Below are 15,449 nucleotides of genomic sequence, written 5' to 3'. Positions count from 1 at the left end.
GTGGTATCAGTCAGGCAGGCTGGAAAATACAACATGCAGCACTGTAGTCACAAAATAAGGCAGAAGGGGTGCAATCCCACCTCTGGTTGCAGATGGATTGAAAGCTATTTCAGTACTTGTTAAATACACATTTTTGTCTTCTGCTGGGTCTGCTCCTGAGTTTGTTCTATCTCAAAGTCATCAGGTGTTTTGCTGCCACTGCCAATCACAGCTGCCTGCTGCTGACAAGGGAAACATTGCTGCTAGAGGTGGAGCACCACAGGGTGCTCCAGGCAATGTCCCTGCTGAGACTGCAGAGCTCAGTCCAGTCTGGAGCTCCGTCATGCTGCTGTCACTCAGTCTGGGGCTGCTGCATCTCATCTTGCCTGCCCTGAATGAGGAAATGGGGCACTGCCATCCCATCCCAGCCATTCCTCCAGAAGGGCTGTGTTCACATCTTCCCTGGATTCCAGGACCACATTCCTATAGCCAATGGAAGATCTCATCATGACCCACTATTTACACTCATTGCTTTGGAGCACAAATTGGACTCAGTGATCCTTATGTGTCCCTTTCAACTCAAGACATTCTATGATTTTATGTCCTGTGGTGCCCACTAGAAGTCGAACACAGGGTAAAGCTACAGTCCCCTCCCTCCACCATCAGCTCCTGTAATGTGAGCATGCCTGGCATCTACAGGGTGCTGCACTGGAAAGCAGCAGGTCAGGGTTATGGAAGGCAATGGGGAAAGGGCACCGTCTGCAATGCAGAAGAGAGCACTGCAACACCTCTCGGATGCAGCAGCAGATTGATCACGAGTCATAGAGGGTGTTTGTAACCTGCCTGGCATCCCAGCTGCAGATCACGCCACTGAGATCCTCCTCCACACTTGGAACATGGGTCTGAAGGTCCCAGCACAGAAGCAGGTACTGCTCTGGGAGGAGAACACAGGAGCAAAGACTTTGCAAGGAATGATGAAGCTGTGAGCAGAGTGGGAGAGGACATGGAAAACCCATTGCTCTTTCACCTACTGCGATGGAGTCTGTCTGTTCTGCTGCCTCTGGGTATCAGATTTGCCCATAAATAGGTCCTACAAATAATTTCCAGCTATTTTTATCTGTGCTGTGACCAAGCAGCACTTTCTGAGGCTGCAAAAAGCACACATATCTCACTCCTCCCACCTCACCTCCACCATCACCCCAGGTCTGTTCACTTGGGAAATGTTTCTCTTTCCTTCGCGATCCTTTTCACACCAGGTATTTCTGTGCATGTCCTCAGTCTCCAAATCCAGTGGCATGTTCTAAGGTGGGGAAGAGCTGTAGAATAAGCTGAGCTGGCCGTGATACATTGCCACATGCAGTTAAAACTTCACTTTGTTTACCAGAGACAGCAGATAGGGAAGCTCCTTCCCAGGCACTGCAATGGTATGTTCATTTTGGCATTTATTATTCAAATCTGGATGACTTCAGCTTTGGCAGCATGAATAACACAGCATTAAAAAAAAATTAAAAGGTATTTTTGTATATAGATAAAGATAGCTTGTTCTGATTCATCTCGTAAAATCTGCTACTGCTCCGTGTTTGTTTGTTTGTTTCAAGCAGGTGGCAGCTTTGGTGGGGATCAGGGCTGGGTCTTTTTTGGGCCATGGTTAGTGGGCATGGTGGTGATGGGATGGCGGTTGGACTGGATGACCTTAGAGGTCTTTTCTGACCTTAATGAGTCTATGATTTGTGAGTGGGCATGGTGGTGATGAGTTGATGGTTGAAGAGGATGATCTCAGTGGTCTTTTCCAACCTTAACTGTTCCATGATTCTCTCTGTTGGCAGCCAGCTCAAGAGAGACGCAACAAAGCTCTACATCTACATGGACACAACAGCATCATAGATGTGTCAGTGTGATTCTACCCATATGGAAATAAAACATCATTCTATGACTGTAGTTGCAGAGAGAATAAGCCATAAAGCAAAAATGCCATGGAAATAGCTGAAATAAACACTGAACATCCATCACAAGGCATAGCATCTTTCTTGACCCTCTTACATATTATTTGTTCCTGTTCCCAGGGGCCAAAACATCTCTCTTCTGCATGAGATGTGTGTGTCATTGTGTATGTGTGTATCCCTAAATTTAATTTCTCCAATTGCATTAGGACAAGCAGCTAATTCTGAAATTCATTTTGCTCCCATAATCAACCCCCTCTGCCAAATGGCATTTGGGTGGAACTGTGGAGATTGTGATTTTTATTTAAGGTGATTTATTGATATCATTAGTAATGTTCCCTAAGTGGAATCCACAGCAATCCTTTTAATCTTCCCACCATCACTGCAAATGCAAACATTTTTTTTAATATCAAAGAGTTTGAAATATCAGGTTATTAAAGCCTCCACTTTTATACTTCTCCCTGCTCTCTCCCTCTGTAATGGGATGGAAATGATAATCATGGAAATAAAGCCTCCCCTTCAGATGAGAGTGGCAGAGGGTGTAAAATGAACAGTTAAGCATCAACACTTTGAGCCAGTATGGGCCTTAGTGTAAATGAAAGAGGCCAACTTCACTTCCACTGCACGGAAATAGAAGAGGAAGAGGGCTTGGGTGTTACTTTGAGCCCAATAATGACTTCAGTGCCTGCAGCAGATCTTGGAGAACTGCTCCATGATATCTGGGAAGCCTCAGGGGCTGCTCCCTGTCCTACTGCATCTGTCACCACCTGTCTCCAGGGTTGGATGTCCAACAACTGATGGCTCGCTGTGTCGTGGTTGTTTTGCCCCATATGGCACAGGGCAGAGCCTCTGCCTCAACCATCTGGGCCTCCAACCCAGCTTTACAGATGTAGGATATTAAGGTTCTCTCTGCCCTTTCTATGCACACACCCCCATGCAAATAATTTGCCCCAGATCACTCTGTTCCATCCCCCTCCTGGGCATGGGATAGTGGCACCCAGAGCCCCAGGCAGCAGGCAGCACAGGGATGGCTCAGCCCAGCAGGATGCTCTCCCTTTCCCTTGGGTTGACGCTGGTGGTGCCATGGCAACTGGTGAACACACAGCTTCAGAGCAGCTGCAGTCCCTCAGGACCAACAGGAATACCCTGGGGTCACTTTCTCCCCCTGGGGACCCCACTGAATATTGTGTGTCCAAATGGGGAAAAGCCAGGCTGCACCACAGTGCCACTGCAAGAGCTCAAAACTTGCCTAGCATTGAAGAGTTCTGTTAAAAATAAATAAATCTTGCCACATTTTCCCTCTTGGACAGACAAGTCACTGTGGTGTGCTCTATGTACGCTGCAAGGATGGGGCAGAAAACCATTTTCCTCCACATTTCTTTAGCTACTGGTGCTGGACAGTCTGTCCATCACCTACCTGAGCCCTGGGGATTCCATCGTAAAGGTGAGATGTTTCAATTTGTTTACTTTCCTCCCATCCTAAAGGCAGCTGGCAGGGCTGCTGCTGGCTGCTGGCACAAGAAAAAATGTGAGTCTTTTGCTGTAATTCCTCAGAAGATCTGTTAGTCTGCATTCAGCCTAACATGGTGATTTCTTTGCCCTCATAAGAGCTAGTTCTTACATGGGGAAACTGCATGCACACAGAGAAAAGTAGATGTGAGAAATGGAGCTGTGATTTATTTTCCCCTCCAAATATAGCAAGACAATTTCCCCCTCTCTAACGTTCCTTCTTCCTCCTTTAAATAAATCCCAAAGGAGCCAGCACCCCAGCAAAATCCCATTGCCAAAGTGGATAAAGGTGATGCACTCTGGACCGGTTTAAAACCAGCATCAAGGTGGCTCTTACCGGCTTTCACAGTGTGGGGAGCACTCAATTCCTGCAAGCTGGGCATCCAAAACTTGGCTGGGCTGGGGCTCAGCAGGGAGCAGTGCAGCCGGGGATGGGGATGGAACGGGGATGGGGATGGGGATGGGGATGGGGATGGGGATGGGGATGGGGATGGGATGGGATGGGGATGGGGATGGGGATGGGGACGGGGACGGGGACGGGGATGGGATAGGGATGGGGATGGAAATGGGGATGGGGATGGGATGGGATGGGATGGGGATGGGATGGGGATGGGGATGGGGATGGGAATGGGGATGGGGATGGGGATGGGGATGGGGATGGGATGGGATGGGATGGGATGGGATGGGATGGGGATGGGGATGGAGATGGGGATGGGGATGGGATGGGATGGGATGGGGATAGAGATGGGGATGGGGATGGGGATGGGGATGGGGATGGGGATGGGGATGGGGATGGGGATGGGAATGGGGATGGAGATGGGGATGGGGATGGGATCGGCTGCCCTCCTCCCGGCAGCGCCCGCCATGTGATCCCGCCCGCCGGCAGCGCAGTGCCCGGAGCCCGGCAGCGCTCAGCCCCGGCTGCGGGCAGGCGGGCGGGCGGCGGGGCTCGGCCCCGGCCCGGGGGGCACCGGGGCACCCCCAGCTGCCGCCGGCTCCGCGCCCACGCGTGCATCCGCGCCCACGCGCGCCCTCGGGCTGCTCATCGCCGCGTCTTCTCCTCCAGCCGGGAGCCCGAGCCGAGCGCAGCGTTGGGGATTAACTCCGCCGAAGCACGGGGCCGCGCGGGATGGGGGCATCCACGCAGAGCTCGCAGGGAGCTCCGCAGGGAGCACGGCATTAAGCCAGGCGGGGCATCGCGTAGCCGCTCCCTCGCAGAAGTCCCCAAGGTAAAAGCCGACGATTGGTGCCTTCCGGACAGCACAGGGCTCTGGGTTCTTGGATTCATTCATTCATTTATTTATTTATTTATTTTGTGGGGGTTTTGTTTGTTTGTTTGTTTGTTTGTTTCCGGGATTTTGTTTTTAAAGGCATCGATCGGGAGATGCGGACAGAAATTGCTGCTGCTGCTGCTGGGGCCGGGAGCTGTGCACCTCCGGAGCACACCGGGAGCAGCTGAACTTTGGCGCTGGGGAAGATCCATTTCTCCTCCGTAAACACTTTGGGGACGACCACAGCGCATCACCGCACACCCAGCGCTGCAGCACCCGGTGCTGGAGCGACACTGGGGGGGTTCATCTCTCGCCAAGGACGGACACCTGTGTAAAGAGCTGGGGAAGGGCAATTCGTCTTTCTTTTCCAGATGACTGAAAATACCGACAGGATCGTGGCTCTTTGCTTTCCATCAGCAAGTGGCATTAGGGAGAGGCAGCTGAGGAATGGAAATGATGTTGCTCCAATTCATCCCAGCATCTACTTTTTCCCAAGGGACTCCATGCCCATAGGGGTTTGCTGCATGCATGTCCAGCAGTGAGGACAGTGGTACCACGGATGCATCCCAACCGGATCATGTAAGAATTTGATACTGAGAAACCCACTCCAGTGAGACTTTCTCTGCCTGAAGTATATGGTTCGGTGTAAGCACAGCAATTTTTGCCTATTTCTCTCCCTGTTACATCTCTTGGGCTTGGAGATCTCTGCCCTCATTGCAACTATGCTCATTTGCAACATCAGTGCCATCAAAGATTGGAGCACTTTCCTCTCCCAGATCCTCCCCAGCGTGAACAAGACCCTGAACTTGGTGCAGCAAGTGGAGGCCACTACCAGCTCAGTGGTGAGCGTCCTGCAGGACCCTGAGCAGGACAGCTACCTGGCCAACAGCCAGCCCATGAACTCCAGCAACTTCACGGCCGGCCTAGACCACTTGTTTCAGTACTCTTACTCTGACAATGACCAGCTGTACAAGGAGTACAAACCCCCTCCTCGTGACGCCATCCCTCTGCCCAAGGCTGTCCTCTACCTCCTCATGGCAGCCCTGGTGGTGGTGGCAGTGGCGTACGCCATCGTTGGGCACCTCATCAAGGACCTCATCCATGACTTTATAGGTGAGTGTGGGCATCGTGTGCTCAAAAAGATCATGCAAACCATTTTCTTGGGTGTGGGTGGATGTTAGTCCAAGCCCTGACCCCTTCGTGTTTTTGTCTGTGAATGTAACCCATGCACTGGGTTCTCTGTACTGAGCTGTAGACTGATCAGCTTTCCAGAGGAAATCCTTGGGCTTAGTTTCTTCCTAAAGAAGCAAGGCTTGTGCGTGCTAGTGCATGTCTGTAAATGTGTGTGTGCGCATACGTCTGTGCTGCCAAATGCTTTTAAAACCCATTTGCCAGCTTCATCTGAGCTTTGATTAAAGGTCTCTGGCACAAAAAGTTTCATGGCAACAGATACCTGAGCACAGGGTAGCAACCCAACAAGAAAACCTGCGTTATCAGCTTAGCTCCTTATTGTCATAGAATCATTGAATCATTGGAGTTGGAAAGGACCCTTAAAGGTCATCTAGTCCAACTCCCCAGTTACCAGACACCAGCAAACCTCCTAGGAAACTCAGCTCAGCCACCTTGCTGCCTTACACAGCACCCAACACGGCGATCACAACCTCTGGGGCTGCTGCGACAACTCTGTGAGATGACAGTACAGAGAGTGAATACTGCTGTGAGATGTGACCTCCCAGCTGCTTCACATCCTCCTGTTGCTGATACATGAGGTCCCTTGGCATTAGCCACATGAGCTGGACACTGCTGGCTGCTGCCACTGTGGGAAGGCAGCTGTACTTGGCTTGTTGTGGTGAGCCCTCACCAATATTCTTGGGTTTTGTCCCTTAATTTTCTCTTACTCCCCTTTATTTTCCTTTTTCAAAGCTCCTGGGGCAGGCAGTCCCCAGATGTTGGCAAGGGTTTCAGGGGCTCATGTGAGGCTCAGCTATGGCGAGGGCATGGAGCTATTGCTGAGGGCTGCTCTCATCCCAGCTGGGGGAACAGAAACAGCCTTCAAGTATTAAATCTAACACTTAATCAGCAGCTTGCTGGGGTTGTAATGTTTTTCTGCTCTAGTGCCCATCTTACTTTGCCTTGCCTTCCCAGCAGAGGTGGGCAGCAGGGGCAGCACCTATAAATACATACACAGCTGCCCCAGGACCAGGTCAGCCCAGCACTCTATATGCTGTCCCCACAAGGTGAACTCTGTTGAACTCTGTCCTCCGCAAAGCCCTTCACAGAGGGATTTCCTTTGGATGCTCCAGGGCCATCCCAGAGCTGGGTGGGCACAGAGACAGCACGTTGTGTCTCTCCAGGATCAGCCCTTCTCAGGTTTGATGATCCCCTCCTTCCGAGCCCAACTCCAGCCTGTACAGAGAGGGCTGCATTCCAATGAGTGTGCTCCAAATGACTCCAGGGACAGGGCAGAAGGACTGGGGCAGTAAATAAGAAGCTGCTCTATTAGCTGCTCAAACACAATGACCGGATTTATACGCTCAGCAGCAGCTCAAACCTCCGCTATCAGCGTTTCTGTGCTAATCATATTTAGAAGGATACAGAGACAGATGGAAATAAGATGCCAAAGGGCTGGAGCCTGTTTCGGAGAGATTAAAGTATGAATAGTTAATCACTGCTTTAAACATTCCCTCAGCGATGGCGGAGAGGATTTTGACTCCCCAATACCTGCCTGTAGGGCACAGCTCACGGGGACTGTGCACAGTGGATGCTGAGGTTTGGGTTGGCCAAGGGGCTCACTGCTCCTTTCCCATCCTGAATCCCAATGGGCAGCTGAGCCCTTTGCTGCTGCTTTTTAAGAATTCAGTGAAAGCTTGGACCTGGTGGGCAGGCAGCCCCAAAGGGAGAAGTGATGCTCTTCCCATAGTCCTGGCCAACAGAGTGCCCACGGAGGATGAGCACGGGGCAAAATCACTGCAAGGGCAACAGCAGCCCCAGCAGCTGGGGGTTCTTCCGAGAATCCACACCAAGCGAGGATGGAGGTGAGCGCCTCGAGGTGGGAGGAAGGCTGCATGCTGGGTGAGGATCAGAGCCAGCTAAGACAAATTGGAATGAAGTGTTCAGAAAGCGGCTTAACTCGGAGCGCTGCTGGAGACAGCAGGTGCTGCCTTGGCAGATGAGCAGCCTGTCACCAACGTAGGAAGTGCCTAATTACTGCAATCCTGGGGAATCAGCCTGCCCTTCCTCCTCCCTCCCCAGTTCACTGCAAATTGCCCTTATTTAAGCACAAAGTAAAAGATGGAGGGGGAAAAAAGGGGTTAGGAATGAAATATAAGAAAAGTTTGACTCAAAACAAAGCAGTTGCCATGGGGATGTGTGGTGCAGGTGATGCCCAGAGAACGCACCGGGCTGTCTGCAAGGGACCCACGTGGGAAGGAGCTGTTGTTTGCATGGGAGCTCATGCTCCACGGTGTCCCCAGGTCAGCCTGGGTCTCCTCACGTCACTGATCCACAGTGCCCTTCCCCATATCCCCCCTTGGAACGTCCCATGCAGGGCAGGCTCTGGTGGGACAGATCTGGGAGCTGGCTTTGGGGCTGCTCAAAGCCCCGATCTGTCCTTGCAGTGGGGTCTTTTTTCTCTTTGCCCTTTCACCCCATTGGCTGTATTTTTATTTTTCAGCCTTATCTCCATCCACCACATTTTGGGCTTCTTTCAAGGAGCCGTCGTCTCCTTGAACAAAGAAACTGCATGAATGTACTGCTGAAAATAGCTGCTGGGTGATCCTGCAGGGAGCTGGGATCTGCTTTAATTGCTCCCACGCAGAACTGCAGGGCCTTTGGATGCTGCATCCCGTGGCTGTGTCAGGAGGCAGGGACTGCAAATGGTGTCAGCCCCACCAGAGAGGACTCATGTCTCCTTTTCAGGATCTGCTTTGCGGATGATTCATTTGCCTATCAAGGTTGTTGGAAAAGAATAGACCATGTCAGGCTCCCCTCTGTGTCCCCATCTCAGTCCTAACCTCCCCCCGCCTCAGTTTCCCTTTGGGGCTGGCTGTGCTGGTGCAGAGAAACCCTTTGAAGTGGAAAAATCTGGGAGATATCTGCAGACGTGTGGGTCAGGACCTGCTTCACACGAGGTGCTTCTGCTCCTGCTGCTGGAACAAGGGCTTTTTTAGCAGCCCTTTTCACACCTGGCTCCATTTGAAGCAAATAAAGCACAAGCACGAGGGTGGTTGTTCATCTAACACATTTCCCCTTCCGCTGCTTGTTGCCAGCTCTGCAGGGAGTGTGAACATCTCGCTCACTGGGCTGCATTTAAATTCCAGCCCTTCACTGCTCCCTCTGCCCCTCTCATGACCGCAATTCTCACTCTTGAAGACAAATCCCTGCTCTATCGAGGTCGCAACCAGATCCGTTTTCCTGGCAGTTGGGCTCTTCTTTGCTCCAAAACAAGATTTCATTCTCCTCTTGGTAGCAGTTGTGTCCATTTTATGTTGCTTATGTGCCCGCCTGTCAGATTTACTAGATGGAGAGAGAAATACCTATCATGATGCTAAGGGCTTTATCTGCTTTCAGCTGGTAACCACTGTTCCTCTTCTCCTGGCTGCTCACACCTCCATTAGCTGGTTACAAATCCTCCTGCAGCATTTAGCACTGGAGGTTTCTAACTCATGCTTCAGTACGATGTGAGGTACAGCGCCCTATACCTGTCCCTATCCTCATCCATATCCATCCCTATTCCCATCCCATCCCAATTCCATTCCATCCATATCCCATCCCATCCCCATCTCCATCCCCTGCAAAGTTTCTCCCTCATCAGAGCAAGTTATCATTGCAGGGGGGCCAAAGACATTCATTCCATCCCCTCCCTGGTCCCTGCTGCAGGGACATCCTGGGGGACCCCATTCTGTCCCCTGCTGTGATTCAGTCCCCACATCCCATCCCACAGCAGACAGCCACTGCCAAGAATGCACGATGGGGGCTGGCAAGAGATAAGGGCATCAACATCTTTATGGCATCAATATCTTTGTGAACCTGCTGGCAGAAAATCCTCTGCTGGTTCCATGTGGGGCCTCACTGCCCTCCATGCCTCCCTTCATCCACATACAGCACCACACTGCAGTTACAGGCCATAAATGGCCACAAATAACGTGTAATTGCGTAATTACTTCACTCCTTACTAACACAGTCAAATCATAAAGGCATCGCAGTAAATACCCTCTAATGACAACCTAATTACATCTTCCTGCAGATTACCAGGTAATTAGATCCAGCAGGCTCCAGCAATAATTCCCAGGGAAACAGTGGTTGGGATTAGCGCACACAATCCAGTCCGCACACACTCAAGAAGCAGCCAGCAGCCGCCCCTCACAACCAGACAATATTGTCCTGGATGTGACATTTTCTCAAGGAAATGGCTTTTGCTGAGCCCTCCAGTGCTCTCCCCAAAGATTAATCTCTGCGCTTCTTCCTTTACCGCTGCCTTGCCATGTTGTCCTCTTGCTTCTCCGAGCACACATCCCCAAGGGCTCTCCACCTGGCCACCAATTGCCACCTCCCCTTGCTCAAAGATATTGTCTCCTCTTCCCATTGCTTTGTGCCCTCTGTACACTGCAACCCTCATCCAACCACTCCTGGGATGTGGAATTGAAGAATCATAGAATATCCCATGTTGGAATGGACCAATAAGGATCATCGAGTCCACCTCCTAGGTTGATATATGAAGACCCATCGCCCATCTTTCTGCATTCTCCAGGTTATTCCTCTTTTTCCCAACCAGACCATCTCCCATGGGAGTTTTAGTGCTGACGTCAAGGAAAAAGCCAGCCAAGGGCTTTAATAGTATTTGTAGGGGTGATCTCTTTATTGCCTTCTGATTCCTCGTCACACCAAGATGCTGCATGAGGAGTACCACCAGCCTGGGTGCCTATGGGCACCATGCCCTTTCAGGGTGGCATGGCCATCCGGTTCAGCCTGGAGAGAAAAGTTAAATAATTGCACTGCAACAGGCAAATTGGACTCTTGATCCTAATGTGTCCCTTCCAGTTTGGGATATTCTATGACTTTATGATTCTGTGATAACTGCATCAAATTGATATTTTCCAGGAGACTTTTCCATTTTTCCCTGCATGGCAGTGACACAGTTGATCCCCTTTCACCCCCACTTGGTCAGGTCAGGCACTGCAGACCAAAACCCACCCCAGAGAGGGTTCTGTACCACTTGAAGAGGTTTCCACTGCCTCCAGCCCCATAAACAACTCTCCTTTCACCTGGGTTTCCCTATCTCATTTTTTTCTCATTGCTTTTCTCATTTCTCATCCCCAATTCCCCAAAGCAGCCCAAGGAGGGTCCCAAGCCCCACATGGCTGCAGTGCATTCTCACAGCAGATGTATCCCCAGCCATCAGCTCAGGCCATTTTTCCTTATTCCAGCAGCAGATGCATTGGGATGTCACACAGTTACTTAATCGTCCCCTCCATTCCTGACAGCAAAAAGCCGTGGCACAGAACACATTGTTTGCCTGTGCTGGAGAGCCCAGATGCACGCCTCGCTTCGGAGACACTTAATTTTAATTTTCAGGATTAGCAGCATGATTTCATTTGCCTGAGCCAGGAGGGCTTCCAGAAAGCAGCAGCCTGAGAAATGGGAAAAAGAAGAGGGAAAAGCACAGGCTGTGGCACAGCACTGTGGTGATGGGATGGAGTGGTGGGGATGGGACAGGGATGGGGACAGGGATAGAGAGGACAAGGGGCGCTCCTGGGACCTCATACTCAGAGCTCAAGATTCAATGGGAATGGAGAATTTCCTATCTGGGTTTTGGATCAGGGAACAACCTGTATTTTTTCCTCCTACATCTATATTTTTTCCTCCTCCACTCCCAGATTGGATCTTCGGCCCCAACCCAGATGACAACAGCAACAAAAGCGACGTCAACTGCATCACCAGCAGCGTCAATGAAATGAGTGAGATGCCTGAGGTGCCGCGCCACCACAACCGCCAGCCCCAGGACGTGGTCATCGCCATCGGCGAGACCTGCCACCTGCCACAGCAGACGTGAGCAGTGTGATGGCATGGGCACGGCGGGGAAGGACCAGGGGAAATCTCCTTGTTCGCCTCTACTGCCGACAGAGGACTGTCTGCTACTGAGCAACCGGCGCTGCAGGGATGGGGGCAAAGGGAAAGGGGCTGCGGGATGGGCAGAGCGCACGGGGCAGAGCCCTTCAGGCTCAAAGGACATTGCCAGGGCCATGGGATCGTCAGTGGGTCCATCAGCTTCCTTGTTTTTCTGTGAATAGCAAAAAAAGCAAATGGAGAAATACAGTGAGCAGAGGTGAGGCGGAGAGAAGGGTGGTCCTTTGGTATGCGGCTGTCCTGCGTCATGGGAATGGGGCATTGGGAAGGGCAAAGTGGGGAGACAAGGAAGATGTACAAGAAATACATGTCCCTACAGATCTCTCCCAGCATACCCATGCAGTTGGAGAGATGATGCTGGAGGGGAGGGCAGGGACCCACCAGCAGTGAACAGAGCTGTTTGGGTTCCCATTTAGCTGCATCCCTGGCTCACCCCTTTCGGTTCCCTTTGTCACCTCCAAGCTGTGTGACTCCCTGAGGGTGTGCTGGGGTCGCCACAGTCACACGTGTGATGTTTGAAGCCAGGATCCACCACTTCTCTGCACAGCACAGCTCTCTAGATCTTTTCCAAATTCAAAAAAGGCCAGACGGGCTGATCCCAAGCAGAGTCAATTACCCAGCCCCAGGTACCCATAGCAGGGGTTGGAGCATCATCTGCCTCCCAAAAGCATGGGGCTGTGGTTGTCTAGGGAAGTGGTGTTGCAATGGGGAATGCCAGGGGAGATGGGGAGCAGTTCTGTATGGGCGTACGGAGCCAGAGGATGATGTGAGTCCGTGTTAATTCCCTGTGTATATGTGTGTATATGTGTATATGTGTGTGTGTCCCTGCCTGGCAAGGTGGGGGCACTTCTGCTGATCCCACCACTGAGGCTGCACTGTCACAGCATCTCACTTTTTCTGGCCAACTGCATTGAGCTGGAGGAATGCTTTGTTTGGGGGGTCAGGGGCAATGCCTGCAATTTTGGAATCTGGAAGCAGGGCTGCAGCGATGGAACTTGCGAAACTCGGGAGGATCTCAGTTCCTGGGGGGCAGAAGCTTTCCTGAGAGTCGCGGGTCTCCTCATTGCCCTGCCTTCCCAGCACCTGGGGCTGAGCATCGGGTTCTCCAGGGCTCTCAGCGACAGTGTCCCTCTGTCACCCGCTGTCCTGGAAGGGACACGGCTCCCTCCTGTGGCCGCTCTTCCCGGGCCTCCTGCAGCCGGGACCCCTCCCCGTGCGAACGTCGCAGGGTGGTGGGACGTGGCCGAGACCCCAGAATGTGGCAGGAGAGAAAAAGGAAGGGCTCGTCCTGCAGAGTGGCACAACTGCAAAGCGGTACTGCAAGAGCACGGAGCACGAACTATCATATCAGCAGCAACTAACGGCAGGAAGGATATGCAGAGCTCTGCAGCTCCCGGTGATGCCATGGCTGATCCACTGAGCCCCCATGCATGCAGGTTTGGTGAAGCACAGATCCCCTCTAGGTGCTGAAGGGGGGCACCTGGGGCAGCCTGGAGCTGTGCAAGGCTTTTGGCTGAAAATAGTACCCCAAGAAAGCAGTGCTTTTTTCAATCCAGTCTCCCTAGAGGCTGGGAAGGGCCCATAGCTCCCTAAGTCCTGCTTTCCTCCCGTAAGCGCCTTAGGGTGCAGGGTGAGAGGTGCCAGCACTTTTTATAGCAGCCATAATCCACACTGCTCTTCTTGCCTGAAGCACAGCCTCACAAATGGGAGGTTCCCAAACCCTAAAATGGCTTCAAACCTCCATGGTTCCCAGTAGAGAGATGTGCACAGGATGGGCAAAATACCTAGGGGGACACGAGGGGCTGGCGGAGGGTGATGGGTTCCTTCTTTCCTAATATCTCCTAAAATAAGAAGGAAACTCTTGGCATGGGAATTGTGCCCTTTCCCACGAGCTTTAGGTGCTGGTGGAGCTCCACACTTCCCATCTGGATTGAACACCAAGACCTGAGCTCTGGTATTTTATTTGGGTAAAATCAGCCACCAATCCCAAACTGCCACTGCGGGATGTGGGACTGCAGTTATGCCATGGTCACAAGAGGGCTCCTCAGTGCATGTCTCATGCCAGCACTGCAAGGGCAGCTGGGCTCAGGTCCTGGGGATGAAGGACATGAAATGGGGCAGCAAGAGACTCCAGGTGGTGCTAGAGGGTGACTGGGAGAAGTGTATCAGTGGCCCCATGCAGGGACATGTCCGGACATCACCACGAGAGGTGGCCATGCAGGACAGGGATACTGGCTCTGGGTGGGTAGGGGGACTTGACACCCCAATTTCCCTGGGTTTGGCACAGATCAGTCCCTCCCCAGCCTCTCTGGTTACCACACCATCTCTCTCCTAAGCAGCTCAGTTCTTCTCCCCAGCCAAAAGTCCCCAGGCTGGGGCCTGTCAGCAGCACCCAATGTGTTTTAACCTTTGGCTGTTTCTGAGACCTTGTGCCGCTCATGATGATGCCCTTTTCTCCAGCTCCCAGGCACAGGGCAGCATGGGAAATCCTGCCAGTGGCTGTGCAGAGTTCGCTGTGCCAATTTTTCCCTGCTGACAATCCAGTCCTTATCTCCCACGGCCTCTTTGCAAAGTGTTTACTGTAATTTTCCCTCTAAACACCCCATGGAAAAAACAACAGAGGGGTTCTGTGAGGTCAGGCTGGGCTAAGACGATAAAAGCAGATTAATTTTTCAGAAGAGTGATTCTGATTTCTCATCCTCCCCACCCCAAGAGAGACCTGAGCAGGGCTGGTAGGTAGAAGACAGCGACAGGGTGATCCCCAGTGGGGTGAGCAGCAGTGTCACCCCTAGGATGGCACAGAGTGAGGTGTCCCCAGGAACACAGGGGGACATTTCCCAGACAAAGGGTCACAGAGGGGAATAAGGTGGCATATCTGGTGTGTAACCCCCAGAGGAGCAAAACAGTAGCAGCAAGCATGGGGATTGTGAAAGTGAGCATAGGACCGACCTGGCAGCGGGCTCTCCCCCTCCCTGGGAAAAGGTGGTTGGATGGGAGCTGTTATGTGGCTGCAGCCCTCCAGGGACAGGCCCTTTCAGGGCATGCAGGGAGGGGAGAACACAGGGGACTTTCCAATAGCTCCCCTTGCCAGTTATTAAAGTGTTTTACTGCCTCATTAATACGGCCTAATCTCTGTGTATATCTAAGAGGAAGAATTGGCAGGCAGTGTTGTTGTAACAGCAGTGGGCGTTTTCTGGCACTGCTCAGCTGTTTTATCTGCTTGTTTTCCTGCCCATTCCCAGCACCCAACAGCCCTGTGACACAGCAGGGGCAGCAGCTTTGCACCCACTGCTAACCCTAACCACCCATCAGCAGACAGACATTCCCCAGGGCATTTCCCCAGGGAAGCTCTGGGACACAACAGCTCTCATTTCTCCAGATCCAGCTCCAAGGTCTGGATTTGAGGGGATGTCCTGTTCTGGGGGCATAGAACCATAGAATGGTTGGATTGGAAGGGACCTTAAAACCCATCCAGTTCCAACCCCTTGCTGTGGGCTGGTTGTCCTCCATCAGATCAGGCTGCCCAGGGTCCCATTCAGCCTGGCCTTGAGCATGTCCAAGGATGGAACACCCACAGCACAGAAAAGCTGGGATGGACTTTACTTCTATGGTTTTTCTCCTTTTT

At 52.1% G+C, this 15,449-nt stretch overlaps 1 protein-coding gene across 1 annotated transcript; it reads left to right on the top strand.

The window, feature by feature from the left end:
* The first annotated feature begins 4,423 nt into the window (after positions 1-4,423).
* LOC149916875 (uncharacterized) lies at positions 4,424-14,443 on the top strand. The gene is made up of 3 exons (XM_090146621.1): positions 4,424-4,657; positions 4,799-5,812; positions 11,575-14,443. The coding sequence occupies exons 2-3, from the start codon at positions 5,335-5,337 to the stop codon at positions 11,748-11,750; spliced, it is 654 nt and encodes a 217-aa protein (XP_090002747.1). The 5' UTR covers positions 4,424-4,657; positions 4,799-5,334; the 3' UTR covers positions 11,751-14,443.
* The last annotated feature ends 1,006 nt before the right edge of the window (positions 14,444-15,449 follow it).

Source organism: Phasianus colchicus, chromosome 9 (assembly GCF_987193195.1).
Source record: "Phasianus colchicus chromosome 9, bPhaCol1.hap1.1, whole genome shotgun sequence".
Taxonomy (NCBI): Eukaryota; Metazoa; Chordata; class Aves; order Galliformes; family Phasianidae; genus Phasianus; species Phasianus colchicus.
This window is presented reverse-complemented; position numbering and strand designations above follow the sequence as displayed.

Bases quoted from the DNA above. Each gene is read 5' to 3' on its own strand.
- LOC149916875 (XM_090146621.1), top strand. From the start codon at position 5,335: ATGGTTCGGTGTAAGCACAGCAATTTTTGCCTATTTCTCTCCCTGTTA. The intron at 5,813-11,574 runs GTGAGTGTGGGC...CTCCACTCCCAG, and splicing joins CCTCATCCATGACTTTATAG to ATTGGATCTTCGGCCCCAAC.